The sequence below is a fragment of the Uloborus diversus genome, chromosome 1 (genome assembly GCF_026930045.1).
Source record: "Uloborus diversus isolate 005 chromosome 1, Udiv.v.3.1, whole genome shotgun sequence".
NCBI lineage: Eukaryota > Metazoa > Arthropoda > Arachnida > Araneae > Uloboridae > Uloborus > Uloborus diversus.
In genome coordinates this window covers 140,220,931-140,242,904 of record NC_072731.1, presented here as the reverse complement: position 1 = coordinate 140,242,904, position 21,974 = coordinate 140,220,931, and the positions used below count along the sequence as shown (strand labels likewise).

The 21,974-nt window shown below is 33.7% G+C and overlaps 2 protein-coding genes across 2 annotated transcripts in view; one reads left to right on the top strand and one right to left on the bottom strand.

Annotated features, from left to right (window-relative positions):
• The window catches only part of LOC129221610 (nucleotide sugar transporter SLC35B4-like), a 53,870-nt gene extending 44,375 nt beyond the window's left edge, over positions 1-9,495 (bottom strand). The window contains exon 1 of the mRNA XM_054856134.1: positions 9,278-9,495. Within this exon, the coding sequence (XP_054712109.1) occupies positions 9,278-9,345 (68 nt within the window). The 5' untranslated portion in view covers positions 9,346-9,495. The remainder of the gene's footprint in view (positions 1-9,277) is intronic.
• Positions 9,496-11,632: 2,137 nt separating this feature from the next.
• The window catches only part of LOC129232512 (copper-transporting ATPase 1-like), a 98,784-nt gene continuing 88,442 nt past the window's right edge, over positions 11,633-21,974 (top strand). Inside the window, exon 1 of the mRNA XM_054866655.1 lies at positions 11,633-11,684. The gene's annotated coding sequence lies outside the window, so the exon portion shown is untranslated. The remainder of the gene's footprint in view (positions 11,685-21,974) is intronic.

The following is a 21,974-nucleotide window of genomic DNA, read 5'->3' as shown; positions in this document are numbered from 1 at the left end:
AAACATAAACGAAAGTAACCCATGGTCATTTTGACCATTGTCGGCTATTCTAGGTATACTCAAAATTTCCATAGAAACAAAATAACATAAATGGATCGTAGAGATTTTTATCATTACTTAGACAAAGCCAAAATTCACCAAAGAGATTGGCTAAAAATAAAAGCTTTCAAGCATGTTTTAAATTCTTTTATGTTCAAAATGACTAGTCTGGCCATTCTAGTGCTAATTAAAATGTTGAAAATTACTTTTTAAAGAAAGCAAAACAGAAATGTTCAGCCCCATTATTTTTAATATTTCATAGGAGAAAAATATAAGCATTCAATATAAATTATACCCAAAAACAGCATAAACCAGAACCACATACAGGGTTTGTGTAAAAAGTAATTGTGTTTTTTTCTCACTATCGAAGGAATCCTGATTATTTACGTATTAATATAATTTCTGAAGACTTTTAGAGCTCTTAACAGTGCAATTTTTTCTGGCCAAGCCACTGGCTCTTGCATTTATTTGATTAGAAATGAGGCCTTGCCCTGGACCTAGACTAGTATATTCCATATCACATAAAAAAAATTAAATAAAATAACATAAAATGTATTTTTTGCATTCAATTTTAGGAGCCCTGCGTTTTTAGAACACCCTGCTTCTTGTTTTTTAGAGATGGGACGTCAGTGCGTGTGTATGTGTGTGTGTGTGTTTTTTTTTTTTTTGGGGGGGGGGGCAATTAAAGGAGGTATTTTTCATCACTCATTTGTGCACAAGTGATTTTTTTAAAATAAAAATTTACAATTTAAAATTAGGGACATTTTACATCTTCAAGTTGTTAAGATTATTCTGGAGGTCAAACAATTAAGCATTCAACCTTCAATTCGTGGGACATATAGTCATCGTAAGCCCTAAAAATGGGGAGCGCAGGGCCGCAGTCCCATCTATAGATTCCCTATATGAAGTGAGTTTGGAGCATTCGATTCTCTCCCTACTCTTCTGACGATGCTCATGGAAGCATTAATTAAAATTTTACCAATTTTTCTCCGTTTTTTGTTCATTATTATTATTTTTTAATTGTCATTATCTGATTTTTAAGAAAAAAAGACTGCGAATGACCTGCTTGATCTGTACAATCAAATCACAGAAAACACCAAAAATGAATTGACATAAAACGTAAAAAAAATTAATTTAATTAAATTATGCAATATTTACTCTTCTTTACGATTTTTTCAAGACTTTTTTACGTTTTAAAAGTGAAAAATACTAATTTAAAAAATATTAATGTGAAGAATATCTAGTTATACTATTTTAAACTGTGACCAAGTTAAGTGCTTGTTCTGTCTTTATCCGCATCTTCGAAGTGAATAATTAGAATCTTTCAAGTGAGTGAAAAGTTGCCAAATATGGTAACCCTGCAGTGATTCCTGTTCCTATTATTAGTCAGACTAAGCAAACTTGCATTACCTTAATCAAAATAATAAGTTATACCTTAAAAATAATAATGTTTCTAAATTTATTAACTCTCTTAAGGCTGTTTTCCCAAGTGATTGGCGCCAAGGGAAAATCAATCTACTCAAGTAATCAAAATTAACAGCAAATAGCCTCCCGATCCTTGTTGCATACAACGTGATTTTCAGTCTAGAATCGATTGAGATAATATTGTAGAAAAATTTTTCGTTTTTATAATTTAAATTAATTTTAAATGAAAATCTCGCTTGGCGACGGTTTCGGAATAGCAACCATACACACACTAAAAACTGAGCAACTTTGCGTCCTACTGCAAATCCCGTAATAATATTTGGGGAAAAAAACAGTTATCGTTGATTCATAAGACTTTGAGGGTCTTAATGATAATTTTTAAATTTCATTTTCATCAATTTTTATATTTCAAAGTGTGGTTGTTTTATAAAACTTGTTCAATCTACAGACATTTAGCTTAAATTTTCTCATGCAGGTGTCGCTGAAGTAAGAAATCTGAAAAGTGACCACTCTCTTGCACGTTTACTAATTTACTACCATAAATCACTTAAGCTTTCCCCCCCTTTTTCCCAACGCGAGCCACTTACAAGCTCCGCCTTTCTTCAAACTCTGATAACGATGTTTCCCGAGGGCCCAGGGAATCAACTCCCCATCGAGAAGTGGTTGAATGCGTTCCTTTTGCTAATTCCAGCTTTTCACTGAGGCATTTCGCAATTTTTAATTTTGTCGGTCTGTATTTTGTTATTGTGAATGCCATTCATTAATAAAATGAGAAAATAAAATAAAAGCGATTTTTTGGCTATTTTGAAACGAAAAGCATTTATGTATGTTTTGGTACAGATGTGATATACCCCCCCCCCCATTTGGCGACATCCGATTTTTTGCACAAAATTGAAATATTTTTCTCACCAATGAGGCGATAAATTTTTAAGCATGGCATCCCTGCTGAAACTAACCTGTGGTTGGCAACGCGAAGGCAAACTTGTTCGAACTTGTTTACTTGGGTTCTTTACTTGGTTTTACGCAGGAGAGATACGTGTTGTTTTGTGCAATATACCTTACAGGAATGCTTATTTTGTGTTAGTTTAGATTCAGTAGTTGTGTTTTGAAGTAAAAACATTAGAAAATGCCAGTTTCTTCAAACTTGAAGGTTAATTAAAAGTTAACTCCAACATGGTGTGTATCTGTAACGTGCCATTGTCATATGATGTATTGTTTTAGACTGAGTGTGAATATTTATACCATATAAAAAGGTAAGTTCTTTATTTTAGAATTCAAAAAAAAAACCTCTCACTTCCAAAATTCTTTGTTTTTACACATCCTTGAAGGGTTCTTGTAGTTTTTAACTTTATTTTTACTGTATGTAAATTAATTTTACAGAAATAGTACGGTTATTTTGTTCTAAAAGTTAATTCTTATCGATGCCACGAATTATTTAGACATTAACGTGCCTCCTTTAGGTACTGAATTTTATGTTAACAATTGAAAGTTCTTTCGGTTGTACTCTTAAAAATGCTGAATTTTATTAATAAATCTGCAAAATAATGGTGAATATTTCACACTTAAAACTGTGTCATCATTGTACACTGAACGGAAGGAGTCGCCCTTGGGTGTACATACACATGAATATGCATAATATACATAAATTTACATAATTGTGACCATACTCCGACTGTGATGTATATTAACAGTCGGAGGGATAACGGACCGAGCGGAGCGAGGTCCTGGCGAGCCAGAGGTCTCATAGTACTTTCGTAATAAGACCGAGGCAGGGCTGGCGAGCCGAGGTCTCATTACGAAAGTACTATGAGACTGAGGGCTCGTATCCCGGAGAAATTATGAAAAAAAATTAATGCATTAATTTCGACTTGTAATTAATACAATAATTTATTTCATTGTATTTTAATATGTTTACAAAAAACCCCGGCCCTGTACATTTTTGAAGCATATATTCGTGATGTTTTTTGTTGTGCTTTTATGTTGTTTTTATATATATTGTGTTTGAAGTGCTTTGATCATGTTTTTTTATCTGATTTTTTCCTGTTGGCGCTAAAAAAGCATCGCTAAGAACGATGTATGACATATGTCATAATACATCGTTTTCTTGGCGACGCTTTCTTGGCGCCAACAGGAAAAAGTCGCCAAGGGTGGGGTATATCACATCAGTTCCTATGTTTTTTTATTAATGAGATAAATGATAAATCATAGTGCGTTTAACTATATGTGAGCAAACATTTTAAATGTATCTAAACTTGTCACGTTTGCTGTATTGTAGAGTTTGGTTTGAAGTTACCGGTTTAAGGATTGCTTTGGTTTAGTCACTTAATAAAGGGATTTCTTCTCAGAAAAAGCAGGAGCCATCAAATTATATGTGCTGTTTGATCAACCCTCAGAATAATTTCTGAAATTTCAACTTTTTATCATAGTTTTCCTAAACATTCCTGACTTAATATCTCAATGAGAAAAAAAATATGAGCAATAAAAGAGAAAAACGAAAGAGGAAAAAATGTGCAGACCAACTCCAAGAAGCTTTCCTGTTTTGAAAGTTTTAGGGTTGTGACTATTTTTCAAGAAAATAAGGAATCTCATTTCAATAATGGTTTGGGAAAGAATTTGACACTGTTAAATTTAATCTTGTCTTCCTTTTCATTTTCTTTTTGATTTCCCTTCATGCAAATTGATCATTAACTTAATTTCATCTAAATATTTAACATTTATGACTCCTTTTTACTCAGTATTTCCATAATAAATACCTACACAGCACATAACAGTAAATTTTAGTGGGGGGGGGGGGGCTTCTCCTATGGTAGTCAAAACTTACAACTGACTTAATAGTCATCTGCAATGGTACGGAAGGGCTTGGAGGAAGTAATTTATTTCTGCGATCGAGGCATTTTTATCTGAAGTTATTACCTTCAAATTAAATCAATCAAATATAGATTACTTTGTTCCAGGAAGGTTTCACACAACTGGAGTTGATAATTCCTCAAATGGATGGTACACGAGGAACTCTGCAGTTTATGCAGTCAATATGCATCACAGCTCGCAAGATGATTATATACATATCATACAAAGCGGAAAATGTTTCCTTCAACTAGAATTGATAATTTAATTCTCGAAATTCATTCTCTTAGAAACGGTTCATTGGATATAAAGTAAATATAAAATCAGAAACATAATTCACTTATTATTGACAATTTTTTACATGCAGTTTGATGACTAATGATACAATGAAAAATGTGGCGATGACTATAAATAAACATTCATACACGAAATAAACGGCTACATTTTGTTGATGAGTGCCTCAGAGGGCGTATATAAGGAAGGGGCTGAAGGGGCCCGGGCCCCCTCCAAAATCTTTAAAAAAATTTAAATAAAGGTAGTTATTTTTGGTTTTAGTTGCTCACAAACAATTTCTAAACTTTTAGCTACAAAAAAAAAGGAATAAATAAATATTATAGTGATAACTATTTTAATACGTTAGATCAGAGATTTCCGAACTGGGTGCCGCAGGAAGCGGTGTCCATAGTAACAATAATATGTATATAAAACTAGATTAGGATGCCTTGGGAAAATTCAAATTCTTCAAAAGCTGCCGCGAATCGTTAAAGTTTGGGAATTCTGCTTTAGATGGCAACAGGCAATGGTGTTCAGAAGGGGTCAGGGGATCCGTACTCCATACTCAAGAAAAGAATGTGTCTTAGGAAAACGAAGTTATTTTTACAAAAACAAAAGCAAATAATGTTAGGGAAAAATCTCAATTCTTTCAAAATAAATCTTTAAATTAAAATTTTTTTAACCGATGCAGTTTATAGCTTAGGAAAGTAAGTTCGCTTTCTTCGTCCGCTCCCCCCCCCCCTTTTTTTTTCTTCCTTGTCTTTCCAAAAAGAAGGGTTTTCCAAAATATTTCTCTTCTTAACTCTCGTCCCCAGCTAGAAATTTAAAATAAGTTATAGTTGTTCGGTTGGACTAATAATGGAAATGAATGTTCTAAAAATGCATTTATTTAGGCGTTTTTCATTCATTTCTGGAGGAATATCCCCAAACCAATCCCTATTCACTAAGGTTACTAGTTACTACCGAAAATAGTCTGAAATTGTGCCACTCCTTACCTCAAGACGTCTCCAAAGATGACCTGAAATTGCGTTTTACCTTTCAGGGGAGGATTCTCGAACTATTCCTTTCCAAAAATTACCTAATGTTGGGAAAAATCTGAATTACTTTTGAAAAGAACCTTAAAATAAAATTTTCAAAATTGACTAACTGTTGATCAGGTAATTACGTCCAACACATCCTATTTCTTTATCCCTTCCTCCCCATTTTCTTTCTTTTTCCTAAGTCTTCAAAGTGCTGCACTTCATCAGCCCTCTCCACCCACTAAAACCACTAAAGAGCTTCTCAAACCTCGTTTTCAGGGCTTCAATATCGAAAAATTTCCAGGGGACAATTACCAAACGCCTTGTCTGCTAAAAGCATCGAAAATCATTTAAGATTACTTTTATGGAGCTTCAATTTTGAAAAATGGCCGAACCCCAAACATTACCAAATATGGTCCACAGTCGCGCTTTTAAGATTTCAATTACGAAAAAAATTCGGACGAGGGTCCGACTGCTCCCCTAAGAAATTTGAAAATGAAAAATTTACAATTGCGAAAAATTTAAAGTAGAGATCATTTAAATCCCTCCACCTAGTATAATTGAATATCTCTTCATTTTTCAGGACTTTAATTTCAAAAGAGTTTTTGGGGAGAGCTCCAGAACTGCCCTGCCCATAAAATTATCGGAGTCAGTTTGAAACTGTGTTTTTAGAAATTAAATTTGGAAAAATGGGCTTAGAGGTGATGGATTTCGCTCTATTTAAAAAAAAAATCAATCCGTGGCAACTTCAAAAAGTCCTATTCCTCTCATTACACTAACTTTAACAAATATAGCCTAAAATGGCATTTTTAAAATTTCAATTTCTAAAAATTTCCGCAGAAGGGCTCCGAATTCTTCCTCCCCGTAACATCGCCGGAGACCGTCTAAAACTGCGTTCTTAGGACTGCAATTACAAAAAAATTCTGGGGGAGGGCCACCGATCTATTCTCCCACCAGAAGCGAGATTTTTTAAGAATGCCCCCCAAAAACTATTTTTTGGTTGCAGCACTGTATGACAGTATAAAGAGGACTAATAGTATGAAATCCTTTCCCCGCATCGAAAAAATGAAAAGATCAGGGCACTGTTACTCCCCCCTCAAAACAATAAAATTACAAAAAAAAAAAAATGGGAGGGGGAGCTATTCTTGGTTGTTTGGGCCCCCTCCAAAATAAAAACATATATACGCCACTGCAATATGTATATTCATTTGTAATTATCAATTAATACAGCATAGTTATCTATTTATTTATTTTTTTCCATGGCCCTATAGTTTCATAAAACATGTTTTCTATCATTCTTTGAAGTTTTAAAACATTTCCTTGTATTGGCATGCTGATGAATTACTGAAACATGATATAGACTTGAGTTAGACCTATAAGGGAAAATATAATGATGAAAAATGGGGAGATAAAGAGTAACCGAGATTTTTCTCAAATGCTACGCATGTTAGTATGTTTCACATAAGACATCTTTATTTTCAGAAGGAAAAAAAAAACTTTTTTGCTGTTTCATTGTTTGCTCAAAAAGACATTTTGAATTTAGAGGGGGAAAAAAACACGATTACATTCCGAATGAATTCTGTTACTTTTTGAAAAAAAAGTTACTTTTACGTGCTCTTTTGATCAAAACTGTGTTTTGGAATCAAACCTAACTTAATTCTTCAATATCTATATCGCTGAATCTTTGATGAGCACTGAACTTTAATGTTTTGTGCGTTAACCATTTTATCAGTCGTCATCTTTATTTATAGCAGCATCTTTATCCTATTATTTTTTTCATCTACGAATCAACGATTTGAATAATTTACTCTGTTATTACGTTAACTCACTTGTGTTCTTACAACTCCTCACTCTTCAATGGCATTTCATTAGTAAATTGTAATTGGAATACATTGCAAAGAGTCTAAAGTTTCCGCTTTTGAAAACTGCATATTTGAAAAAAAAAATATGTTTAAAAATTTTTGACGACTCTTTTTTGTTCTTTAGTTTTTAATTTAGCATGTTTCCTTTATTGAAAAGCAATCAGCCTTTTTCGTTCGTCATTCATTTTTATTTATTTTCGAGACTTAATATTAACAGAAAACAATTTTAAATATTAATAATGTAAAAAAGAAAATAAACGTCAATCACTCAAGAAACCAGCACTGAATAAACTTAAGTATAACACTAAAATCCTTGTCAAACTCCATTCTTGTTGCGACTTCTGGATAAACGCAACGACACTTTCTGAAATTGACACCCTCTTTTCGTCTTCACTTACTGTTTTACGCTGATCAATTACCATGATTGAAACACATTTGATTTTCATAAGATGTGTGAAAGTAATCATTATTAAATGACAAGAAAAAATTGTAACTTTGAAAAATGAAAAATGCTAATATTTTTCTTCTAAGAACAAAAAAAAAAAAAAAAAAAAAAAATTAAAAAAAAAATGTGGTTAAAGCAAAATTTGCCGCTTCTGAAAATTTTGGCGTATTTAGGTCTATTGGGAAATTGGGCCCTGGTGTCAATACCTTTCAGAAAAACTAATTCCCACAAGTGTATCACAAATCGCTTGGAAGCTAAAATTTGACCATTTGTTGCTCTTCAATTACATCCTGAGAAATGTTGAAAGAGCAAACCGGTCTTCGGCTTTGCATTTGCCTGAAGGGAGAGGGGTTCGGTTCCCGTGACAGCTATTAACGCCTAATTACTCCCCTCTGTGTGAAGCTGTTTAGAGAGGGCCCTTTATTTTTCCCCCCTATAAACCGAGTGAAAATCCGAGCCATCTACATTTGAAAGTTGTCAAATGAAGATTCTAGCTAAAGTAAACAAACAGCTTTAATTTAACTCTAAAGCTTTGCTAGTTACTTTGCATTAATTAGATGTTACTCTCTGCAATAATATGTAAAATTTATGAAAACATTTGGGGGGAAAATGATGAAGTTTTTCAAAAAAAAAAACACTTGGTTTAAATCAACATGGGTTTTTAAACCAAACAACCCTGTGAGACGGGGGAATGTTTTCTTGCCCAAGGAAAAAATAGAGAATCATTGCAAGGATTCTCTATTTTGTGTATCTTTCTACGACCGTGCACCTGTGATACACGAAATGAAATGAGGAATTTGCTCTGGACCACATTACAAAACATAAATAAATATGCATTTTGTCTAGAATTCACAATCTTCCACTGATTTAGACACATTAAAATTGCTGTAACAAATAAATAATTAACATTTACATAATAAATAACCAAACTTTTTGTATTTGAAACTGAATCGTTTCAATAACAATTAGAAATTTAACAAATGAATAATTGCGAAAATTCAAATTTTCATCAAAAAATGATAATTATTAATACAGTAAAACCTGTGAAGTTGACCGCCTGTCTAAGTTGATTGGCTTTTTCAGGCACAGAATTAGCCCTTATCATATAAATCAACCTCTGTAAGTTAGCCACCTGTGTAAGTTGACCACTCAAGTAGTGCAACGCAAGTGGTCAACTTACACAGGTTTTACTGTATAACTAAATAAATCGCTAGTTTTGAAGTAAAAATAAATTAAGAGTCACAAAATATTAATTTAATAATTAGAGCATAATTTTCATAAGCATATTAAAGGTGGCTGCTTCGTAAGATTTTTAATCAAGTATTTGAGAAAGAGGATTTCAGCTTCCGTTTAAGTACAACTTTACAAACCTTAACAAAGTTTCTAGCAGTATAACATTGGCACAACATGATAAAATTGCTAGCAAAATGCATAACATCGAAGCAGTCAATGTGAGAGGATTGACAGTAAAATTTTATTAGCAAAATTTATTGACCTAAAAGAAGCCTATGAATTATTTTCATTAAGCACCATCGCTAGAAAAAAAAATTCGTCATCACTTTTCCCTTACGAATGTGTCAATTTTCAACTTTCAAGTTTTGAAGAAGAAGTAGTAGTAAACAACTCAAGCACATACTATTAGGGTGCATTCGGAAACGCGGATCGGTCGCCTCGGTGCAACCGCAAGCGTTCGGAAACGCTTGCGGTGGAACCGGTGACGTCACTTAACCGCGTTCGGAAACACTGCGGTTGTTTTCTGGCGGTCGACTTGGTAGCAACCTGTGGCACCGCTGTCTGGAAGCGGTTAGCGAGATCACAAACGTCACAAAGTCTGTGTTGGCCAATCCGGTCGTGTTTCATGTTCTGATCGTAATGCACGTGACTTGCCTATTATGAAAGTTACGCGTTGATTGGAGTGTCGTTTGCTGCTGAACTAGAATTACCGCGGTTTAACCACGAGCGTTCGGAAACACAGCTGTTCTACCGGAATTCCTGGAGAAATTCCAAATACGTCATAACCACACCGGACTAACCATGCGGTGTAACCGGTGGATCATTTCCGAACGCAGCCTTATTTATTTCTATTTCAAAAGCTACATTCGGAGACAGGCTCCGGTCCCACCTAGTCCCACCGGCCTCCGCAAGCATTCGGAAACGATTGAGTTGTGGTCTTGGATATTTCGCATGTTCAAATTTCAGTGCTATCAACTTTATTGTCAATTGCCACGAAGGAAAAGATTAATTAGCTTAGGACTTAGTTTAAAGTATCTGATGTGCACCCTCCATCCATTTTTTTTTCTTTTTCTGAGCAAATATTTATTGTTCTCACTTGACCGACTTTGAGGTTCGGTTCCTTTTTATGCTTGGACCATGAGCATCTGCAGCACCACCGGCCTCTGCAGGCGCGGTTCCTATGGTCCTGAGCACTGTAACCCGGAATCCGCTTCTCCTGGGCGGTGGCGTCCATGTCCTACACACACGCACGCCTACATGCATATTTACACACAGGTCTACGCACACACACAACTATCACCTGATAATCGCCCAGGAGGAGGAGCAGGCTTGGGAGGACAGGAGCCGTTTCTAGTTTCTGCAAACAATAACCTCAATGAGTAGGGTCTTGTCGCAACTCGTGATTGCGAAACACATAATTTGAATTCAAAATTTCAGAATTCAATTTTTTTTTTTTTTTTTTTGAGCAATCACGATTGCTTATTGCTTTCATTTGACTGTTTTTAGCGTGCTATCATTTTTCCCACCGGCGCGGCGCCACCCTCTGCTAGCACCACCCGTCGCGTCGGCCGAACTCACGATGCTGTTCCTCTAGCGAAAACCGTCTCCAGGTTGCCTCCATATCCTACACACACAAGCATACATACACGTACCAACACACACGCACACACAAACACATTACACACACATACACAAACACCACCATACACACACATACCCCTACACACATACACAAACACATACACACACGCATGCATACAGACACCTACACATACACACAAATACACACAACTGCCCACACATTCATGCCTGCACACAGACACAAACACATATGCTTACACACACATACACATACCCCGCCCCCACGCACACAAACACTCATACACAAACGACCCACACACTCATGACTGCACACAGACACAAATGCCTACACACATACACATACCCCCCCCCCCACACACACATACAAACACACACTCGTGATTGCGAAAAACATAATTTGAATTCAAGATGACAAAATTCAAATTAATTTTTTTTTTTTTACTTTTGCTTTTGGGGCCGTGGTAGTCCGATCGGTAGAGTGTCGGATTCGGGGCCGGAGGGTCCTGAGTTCGAACCTCGATGGTCGAAGATCCACCGTCGTCATTAAAGGGGACTGGGCGACGTTAAATATGCTCGTGGTCTCAATGTCCTCCAAGAGAAACGATACCTCTGGGGGTGCTAACACCAAGTAGCTATTAGCTCCTGGTCTAGTTCTAAATTCTCATTCAACTTTTCGATCCGATGGATGGTGCTGCCACCTGTCAGTATAAAAAAAATAATGGAGGCAAGGCACTTAGTATGCAGTCCTCGACATAAATACAGTTGTAGTCAGTTGTGACTCGGAATCGAAATCGAAATACTTTTGCTTTTATAAAAGTGAAAATTATGTGATTGGCAACGTGCTTGCATTGACAGATAAGTTAATTGTTGTCAAATTTCTGCTAAAATCCCAGAAAAAAAATAGGATATGGTTAGTTGAACAACATAATAGTTTTCGTTCTTGTAAGTAGTTTTTGTTTTTCTTTGTGTATCAAAAAAAAAAAAAAAAAAAAGTGTGTCAGTAGGATTTTTGTTTCATCACTGAATGAGAATTATTCTAAGATATATGTTGAGGTATTCAAGTGAAACGCTGTGCCAGTCACGGGAAATTATGAAAGTCCACGTTTGATAGTTTGTGTTTTCATTAGGTTATTTAGTTGGTTTATCATTAGGTTATTCAAAGCTTTCTCATTATGTGAAATAAAAGAGCAGTGCATCAAAGGAAGAAAAATCTTATAAATTCAAACATTGGACGATATTTCATACATTTGTTTGAACTAAAGAGTTTATTTATTTATTTTATTTTTCCAGGAAATAATTTTATCAAACTAAACTTTTCTTGGGAATGGGTTTTACTTATACCCTTATGGTGACAGTCAAGTTTTAATTTTCTAGGTTATGTTCGATAGCAGACCTGATTAGATTCGTTGTTTGAATAATCTGACAGCAGATGAAAACTTAAAATGATCAGCGAAACTCGTCGCCAGAAAATCAATAAATGTTATTGATCTTTATCAGATGTAGCATTTTCGAAGACTTTTGTAAAACGTATTTATATAATGTATTGTATATAATGCATTTTAAACTATATTGAAATTCAGAAGAAAGAACTGAGATCTTCATCCAACCTAAGTATTTGTTTTTCTTAAAATGCATTGTTATTATAGAGATTTTTTTTTTTTGTCATGTCTTCTATTATGGAAAGTAATACTTTTTGATGTAGGTCTAAAAGCATCTACAAACTGTTGTTTCTAAAATCACATTCAGTGTCACTATTTGGTTACTTTATCTAAGTCTGGGAAAACATCTTGCCCCTTTTTTAAGACTGCTTCTAACCACAATATATGTGGTGTTTTTTTTCCCCTCAAAGTCATTTGTTCCTTAAAATAAAAATTAAAAAAAAGATGCTAAAATTTATTTTGCTCATCCAAGACTGATAACTTACCTTTTGCTGCTCAAAAAGGAACTGATGTGATATACCCCACCCTTGGCGACTTTTTCCTGTTGGCGCCAAGAAAACGATGTATGACGAGATATGTCATACATCGTTCTTAGCGATGCTATTTTAGCGCCAACAGGAAAAAATCAGATAAAAAAACATGATCAAAGCACTTCAGAACACAATATATATAAAAACAACATAAAAGCACAACAAAAAACATCACGAATATATGCTTCAAAAATGTACAGGGCCGGGGTTTTTTGTAAACATATTAAAATACAATGAAATAAATTATTGTATTAATTACAAGTCGAAATTAATGCATTAATTGTTTTTTCATCATTTCTCCGGGATACGAGCCCTCGGTCTCATAGTACTTTCGTAATGAGACCTCGGCTCGCCGGCCCTGCCTCGGTCTCATTACGAAAGTACTATGAGACCTCTGGCTCGCCAGGACCTCGCTCCGCTCGGTCCGTTATCCCTCCGACTGTTAATATACATTACAGTCGGAGTATGGTCACAATTATGTATATTTATGTATATTATGCATATTCATGTGTATGTACACCCAAGGGCGACTCCTTCCGTTCAGTGTACAATAATGACACAGTTTTAAGTGTGAAATATGCACCATTATTGTGCAGATTTATTAATAAAATTCAGCATTTCTAAGAGTACAACCGAAAGAACTTTCAATTGTTAACATAAAATTCAGTACCTAAAGGAGGCACGTTAATGTCTAAATAATTCGTGGCATCGATAAGAATGAACTTTTAGAACAAAATAACCGAACTATTTTTGTAAAATTAATTAACATACAGTAAAAATAAAGTTAAAAGCTACAAGAACCCCTCAAGGATTTGTAAAAAACAAAGAATTTCCGAAGTGAGAATTTTTATGTGAATTCTAAAATAAAGAACTTACTTTTTTATGGTATAAATCCTCACACTCAGTCCAAAACAAAACATCATCTGATAATGGCGCGTTACAGATACACACCACGTTGGAGTTAACTTTTAATTAACCTTCAAGTTTGAAGAAACTGGCATTTTCTAATGTTTTTACTTCAAAACACAACTACTGAATCTAAACTAACACAAAATAAGCATTCCTGTAAGGTATATTGCACTAAACAACACGTATCTCTCCTGCGTAAAACCAAGAACCCAAGTAAACAAGTTCGAACAAGTTTGCCTTCGCGTTGCCAACCGCAGGTTAGTTTCACCAGGGATGCCATGCTTAAAAATTTATCGCCTCATTGGCGAGAAAAATATTTCAATTTTGTGCAAAAAATCGGATGTCGCCAAATAGGGGGGGGGGGTATATCACATCTGTACCCTCAAAATATGATCCAAACTTCTCTATAGTGTTGAGAAGAACTGCAACTGCTCTGTTGAAAGATCCTTACAACATCATTTTTTGTACCAAATTGGTCAAATTTTAAGTGAGTTCAGTCAAACTTGCTTATAATGAGCCTTGATTTAATGAGGAAATCCAAAATACTTGATTGATACAAAGTTAAGTCTGCAGGGCCCAACTCGCTTTTATTGACCAAAACCTGCCTAAAGTTAGCAATACTTAGTGATTCATAAATTTCTATTGACTTTCAGCTCAGCTTAAACTTTCTTGTAGAAATTGCTTTAACATTTCGAAGTCAACTGAAAGTTAGGGATGAGTCCTAGTCAGGGCCGGATTTAGGGGAGGGCAGGCAGGGCTACCTCCCCGGGGTCTCCACAACAAAGGGGCCCCCACAATAAAATTTTTACAAAATATCCTAACTTTCACGGGTAGAAAATATCAGATATATACATATATATCAAAATATTCGGATATATATCAAAGTATAGGATATTTTCGAAAATGTGATGATCTTTTCGAACCCTGATTAGGGGCCTCCACACTTCCAAATCTGGCCCTGGTCCTAGTTCCTGAAAACAAGTGATGACAGCCTTTTTTTCTTAATTTTTTGAAGTAGAGAAGCATTTGAAAAATATCTATTTGTTCACGCAAATGTTTTCACTTCCTAATGCAAGTAACAGGGTGGCGACAGATCAGGGAAATCAAGGAGATCAGGGAAAAGTCAGGGAACTTCATCACTCAGGGAAATATCAGGGAATTTTGGAAAAATAACAAAAAATCAGGGAAAATTGATTAAATGAAGAAAAAAAAAATTTCCTGGCAAAATGAAGTATTTTGATTACCTAAAAATTTTCCGCCAATTATTTGTTTTAAAAAAGTAAAATTAATGAGGTGCGATTATACAGAGTGGCGAATATTTGCATCTTTTTTCCTGAAGGTCAAAGTATTCAATCTTAGGATAAGCTTCCTAAGATTGATTCTGTGTGTGTAAAGTTGTTTATTTTACCTAGCTTGAATTTTCCTTCGCGCATTCCATGCTATGTAAAATAAACAACCTAACAGGCTTAGAAGAAGCAGTCATTAATGAATTTGCTCCCAGGATTTTACTCATTGTCTTGAAGTAACTAGCATACTGTTATATCACGATTTCAAGAAAGGATCTTTGTTTTTTAAATTAATGCTGGAAAAATCTTTAAAGTTATCACTTGGCATTTTTTATTCAATTGCTTAAATTAATTTTGACTTAAAATCAAATTTGTTTTTTTGCCATGTTATTATTCCCTGTTACTTCAGATTTCTCGAAGGTTTTTTTTTTCAGACTTTAAAACTCTTTTATTTTAAAACCATATACATATACATTTATACATTTTGGAATTAATAATTGGTTTTGCATTTCAATGTTGTTCGTAACTAAAGTAATTTAAGATTTTTTTTCGGCAACTAATGAAATCATTTGAAATCAAGTTGTGTACATAAGTAGATATTTTTATTATTTTTTAATAGTTAAAATATTGTATTCATTCATTAAAACCTAAGTTCTTGATTAGAGAATAGCTTAATATGACTGGTTGTTGATCATATTCAATTCATTTTACATAAATATGTCTATTCTGCTATGTGCAGGTAAAGGGCAGAAACTGCACAGTTTTCTTTTTTATTTTTGCATTTTTGTCATCTATGGTACATTGCCTTTATTGTACATTTTTGGTTTCCGCTGAAAAAAAGGCGCGAAAAAACGCCTAATTCCAACATTTTCCCATTGTTAGTACTGAATCCACCACACATTTCTTCAAATATCTCGAAAACTAATTTCTTCAGATACTGCCGTTTACCATCACTTCTATACTTTAAAACTACATTACTTCTATACTTTAACTATCACTTGTTACTCTTGCAGTAACAATTATACTGCTTATACTTAAGTTCAAGATTATTTCCATTTAAATTTTTTAGTTTTATCATGATTAGATATGTCTTTAAGAGTGGTTTTTTATAATTTCATAGAATTCTTATGTTAACTGGTTCCTGGGAGTATAAAGTATTTGTTTTAGCTTTCCTATAATATTTCTCTGTCAATAATTTAATAACTATTTTTGCCAAAAAAAGGAGCATCTTTTCAAAATATATTTTTAATTAGCAGCTTAAACCATTTTAAACACTGCATTTTATTTAATATGCAATGCTTTTCAGGTAGGACAAAGAAGGGAAACCATTATCATTGGTAACGTAAATCAGGGAAATTTGGTGAACTTAATCAGCGAAAAGTCGGGGAACTTTTTTTTTTCCTGTTCCTGTCGCCACCCTGAGTAACTCAAGCTAAAGCAGATGGAAAAAATAATGAAAGCGCAAACAGTAATAACAAATGTGAATAATTTCCACTACCCTCAATGTAGTCGATGCTTATGATGTGCAGAAGAATTTCAAACTTTTTCCGAAGCCGGGGTGCAAAGAATAATATTTCTCTGGGCCAAGAATCTTTTTAAAAAATCAGTAATAGGAGTACAAGAAAGAGACGACAGTTGACTCTCTCTATTCTAAACACTCATGGGACTGAACAAAAGTCTTCTAATTATGGGGTTGTTTATTTTAGAGGGAGACGGAATTAATGCATATGTGTTCCCTGGGACCATCAAAATGTGTTCAGAATGTCAAGTTGTTTACATTAGAGTTCAGGTAGAGAAAATCCACTGCATAAGACAGTTCAAAGCAAATTAGCCAACTTCTTTGGTACTGCACAAAAGAAAACAGCTAACAAAGCAAGAATAAATTTTTGTGATTTTTTCTATTGGGAACCTGTTTTTACGAAGCAAATTTTGCGTTCCCTTCATGCATGTTATAAGTGAATTGGACAGTGTGTAGTACAATAATTTTTTCAGTGAAAGTTTATAAACTTTTACTAAGTCGACTATTTGATATTTTTATGTCCTCTGTGTTGAAACTTTTGATAGAGATCCAAAGTCAGACAAATGCTGCTTTCCAAATTTATAGCAGTGAGAGAGTACTGAAGTGAAAAGATTATTTAAAATTTTTTTTGAGTATGTAGTCTTTTAAAAGTGCATTTCAGTTTTTTTTTACTACTTTGCTTTTGTTTCCACAATTAGTGAGCATGGTTCATTATCAAAATTAAAATAATTAAAAGCTATTTAAGATCAAGTATGACACAAAAATGATTAACTCATGCAGTATTTATAATGGACAACAATAATTCAGATATTTTGGACATTAAAAATACAGTAAAGTTGTGTTACAATAAACTTTACAGGACCGCAAATTTTGTGCGTTGCAATAAAATTCGAGCTATGTAACAGAAATTAAATCAGGGCAAAAAATGGAATTAATGTCATATACCCCAACCTTGGCGACTTTTTCCTGTTGGTGCCAAGAAAACGATGTATGACGACATGTGTCATACATTGTTCTTAGCGATGCTTTTTTAGCACCAACAGGAAAAATTCAGATAAAAAAACATGATCAAAGCACTACAGAAGACAATATATAAAAACAACATAAAACTACAACAAAAAACATTGCAAATATTTGCTTCAAAAATACCAGAAACTGGAAAGTTTTTGTACACAAAGAAAAATTACTAGTAGGTATTTAAAATGCTTAAATTAACAAATTACTATCACAACTCACCAAAGAAATATGTGCCATCCAATATAAATAAAAGCTATTTTCCAACATGCATTTCGTGGAACAAAAACAATTCTCATATTCTACTACAAAGAGCAAAGCGATTCAATATGCGAAAAGCAGAAAACATCCCCAAAATATAACTATTTCAGCCAAAAAAAAAAAAAACTCTTAGTTATTCAAATTTTGATGTATGAAAAGTCGAAATGTCTCGACAGAACATCCCAAGCATAAACAATACAAAAATACCATACATTAATTTGCTATCCAAAAATGCTTTCAAAATACCTACTAAAAATATCTACTATATTTTACAAAAAATAACACCTTCATGTTTTTATAGAATCGGAGTCATCTTATTTTCAGGAATTCAGTACCTAACGGAGGCACGTTTACAGAATATGCTTAAATAGTTCTTGGCATCGATAAGAATTAACTTTTAAAATAAAATAACTGTACTTTTTTTGTAAAACAAATTTACATGCAGTAAATATAAAGTCGAAAACTACAAGAAACCCTCAAGATTTTGTAAAAACATTAAGAATTTCGGAAGTGAGGATTTTTTTTTTAAATTCTAAAATAAAAACTTACGCACAACATATGAAACAATGCGCCTTACTGAGACACACCCCAAATTAGATTTTACTCTTAATTAACGGTCAAGTTTAAAGAAACTGGCATTTTCTAATATTCATTCATCAAAACACAACTACTGAATCTAAACCAACACAAAATAAGCTTTCCAATAAGGTATATTGCACGAAAAAACAAGAATCTATCCAACGTAGACTGCTAACAAGTAAACAATTTTGAACAGATGTAAGATTGTCTTTTGGTTACCAAATACAGGTTAGTTTAGCCAGAGATGCCATGCTTAAAAAGTTATCGCCCCATTGGCGAGAAAAAATATTTCAATTTTGTGTAAAAAATCGGATGTCGCCAAATGAGGGGGGGGGGGGGGGGGGAGTATATCACATCTGTACCCTGAAAATTTGTTTCATCGAAACTGATACTTCATTGTATTGGGATTTGTTCTGACAGAATTTAACTGTATATTGGGCATTTCCATTGTGACGGGTGTGACGTTGAGACGCTATTTTTGAGAGTTGTATCTGAGTTTTACCCAGTTAATAACTTAGTAAACACCAACAAAGATTTAAATGATGTTAACCTATGCATTTGCTTAAATAATTAAGCTAAAATAAAACTGTGGAAGTTTTCAATTTTTTTTTAAAAATATTTTAAATTTTGTGACGGGTGTGACGTTTTCGGGACATGAGTTTTCACTTACCTTTGCATTCGTACAATATCCTGTGAATTTTTTAATGTTTCATTTCTGTAGCATTTTTTTTCTATTGAATGAGATTCAGATGAAACTTAAAACACAAGATTTATAGCACAATTAAATTTTTTTACCTCGTAGGAATTTTTTTTCTGGCGTGACAGGTGTGACAATTTGTAACGGGTGTGACAGTGTGCCAAGTTGTGAATTTAAGGAGCAAATTTTTGAAGAACAGTGATCAGTACAACTATTAAACTGGACAATACTTAACATATACTTACATTTTATTGGAAATAACACTTATATAAACATACATACAACTGTTTTAGAACTTTCAGTAGCCTGTATTTGTTACAAAGGCTTGTGGAGCAACTTTTTAAAGAAGAGTACAGACAAACAGAAGAGTACATACAAATAGTGAGCTTGACAATAGTTAATATATACTTACATTTTATAAGAAATTAAATCCTATATCTATATGTACCATTGTTTTAGAACTTATAATGGCTTCTACTTGTTACAAGGGCTGGTAGAGCAACTTTTTTAATAATTACTGATATTTTTTCAGATGAAATATCTTCTTTTTCTGGCCAAATCCAATGGGGTCCACTAGCCTGCACATATTTTAAACTTACTTCTTCTTTTTTCGTGATGTCAATGTCCAAAACAGTAGCATAATACAATTTATTTATTCAGTGCTTCGTACTGCTGCCTGTAGTGGTAAGTGAAACCAAAACAAAATCACCAATTGTAAGCTCAGGTGGTTGTCGGATCCTGCTAGGAAAAAGATCTACTCTTTTTTGAGTTGAAGTGACAGCTACTTTTTTCAATGTAGACTTGGCAGTCTTTCCAATTAAAAGATTTGTAGAATCGCACACCTGAGGGTGGTGAAACGATTTTATGCCTTCTATTGTGATAGATTTGTCCCATCTTGATGACAACATTGCCTTTGACTGTAGTATTTGATGAGCTGTGACGTAAAAAGATGTAATATTGAAGAAAAACAGCTTCTGTTGTAGGAAAGAAACTTTGATCTCTTCACCATCAGAATCACAAAAGATCTTTCACAAAGAGATAGAGTTATATGAGATAAAGTTACAGCTTAAAAATGTAAACCACATTTAATTCTATGGCACAGTTATGTCTATATAAAATTAATCTTATAATTTGTATTTATCAGAAAATTTATGAAGAATGAAAGAAAAATGAAATACTAAATAATTACAATTCTTGCCAAATTCAAATGTTTTGAATTTCAGGATTTATTACTATTTTTTAATTTTTTGTGAAAAAGAAGTATGTAAACTGTTCTATTAAATTTAGGAATTATTTTGCAGGGGTTGATCCAGCGCCAAATTGGGGCCGCTTTGCGGCCCCTTCACAAAATTCCGCATGGCAAAAGCGGCCCCATTCACAAAATTCCGCGTCGTAAAAGCAGCCCCTTCTCAAAAATTTATAAAAAGGCAGCCTTTTCACAATATTTTTTAACCGTAAATGTGTACGCATCTACGCGGGAGCCTCTTCCACCTTCCCCCATCTTATCTTTTTGCTTGCTGCGTGAGGTGTTTTTGCTTGAGAGCGTCAGAGGGGGGACGGGAGAGGGACACTTGTGATTGGTAGCTTGTTTTCAGGAAAATCTTAAATTTTACTTTGATTACACAATATATATTTAGTATTAATTTGTGTTGAGTTTCAAAATCCAATTCTTAAATAACTTAAAATAAAATTATTTTACATGCTGTTTTTATATTTTTATTTGTTTTGAAGATCTTAATTTCCTTACATCGGCAATGGTAAACGAATTTTTCGCATTTTTGATGTTTACTGTACCTTGTTAAGAGGCAAACAAATAAAATTTCTTATATATTTATTAACATCACTAAATTGCAAAGTTTTAAACGAAATACCTACTCTGTAAGAACGTCAAAAGTCAAAAAATTAAACGCTGAATGCTGGTGCAGTATTATTTTGGGTTTTAATTACTTTTAAGTTTTTCAAACACATACATGGAATCTTTAACACTTCTGTGTTAAGAAATATGTGATATCTTTGAGTCTGTTCATATTGTATTTATTAGGAGTTATCATTACGTTCAGCAGCATGTGCAATTTTCATTGCTCTTAAAGTATTTGAAAGGGGCAAACAGGAAATCTGTTGTGAGACTTTCACCTTAAGAAAGTGTGCCTTGCATATGTATATTTGTAAAAAGCAATAAATGTAATGTATGTGTCAAATTACGAATAAAATGTTAATGGTCTTACTTCCCCCCTCCCCCAGCGCATTTTCTCTTGACAGCTTTCAGGTATTCTTCAAGAACTTGCAATCACCCCTGAAACCTGTCTAAGGCTTTTCTATAACGATACGACAGCTAAAAATGCTTTAATATAATCTTTTCCAAGAAAAAAATCACGAGAAGGTCTTTTTTACAAAAATAAAGAAAATTCACAAAAATATTTTGCTTTTTCACAAAAATAACGAAATTTCACAAAAATATTTTGCCTTTTCACAAAATGGGGACCCAAAAAATAAAACCTGGATCGACCCCTGTTTTGAAATTTAGAAAGTGTTTCAAGTGTTGCCACACCCGTCACAATGATTTTGTCACACCCGTCACAAACTTTTTGTCACACCCGTCACACCAAAATTTTCATATTAATTTTTTTTAATCAAAATTTTTTTGTGTCATACTTAATCAGATGCACAATAACTAGACTTTTATGAAATTTCATGCTTTTTCATGGAATACTGCATTTGCTATGCTATATTAAGCATCTTTTCTGTGACGGGTGTGTCAGACAGACCTTATAAGTATACTTGTATTACAAATGTTCTTTAATGTATTTTTAGCAAACATTAAGTACTTTAAAAGATAGTCAAAGGTCAGAAATGACAATAAATGTACACAAAATAAAAATGCTACTGTTTGAAGTATTGTGACCTATGTCAGATGTTCTGCTTGTTTAAGGGGAAGGATGAGTCTGAGAAGGATTTCATTTGCACAAATTGTGTTGAACTCTCAGAAATCAGAGTTCAG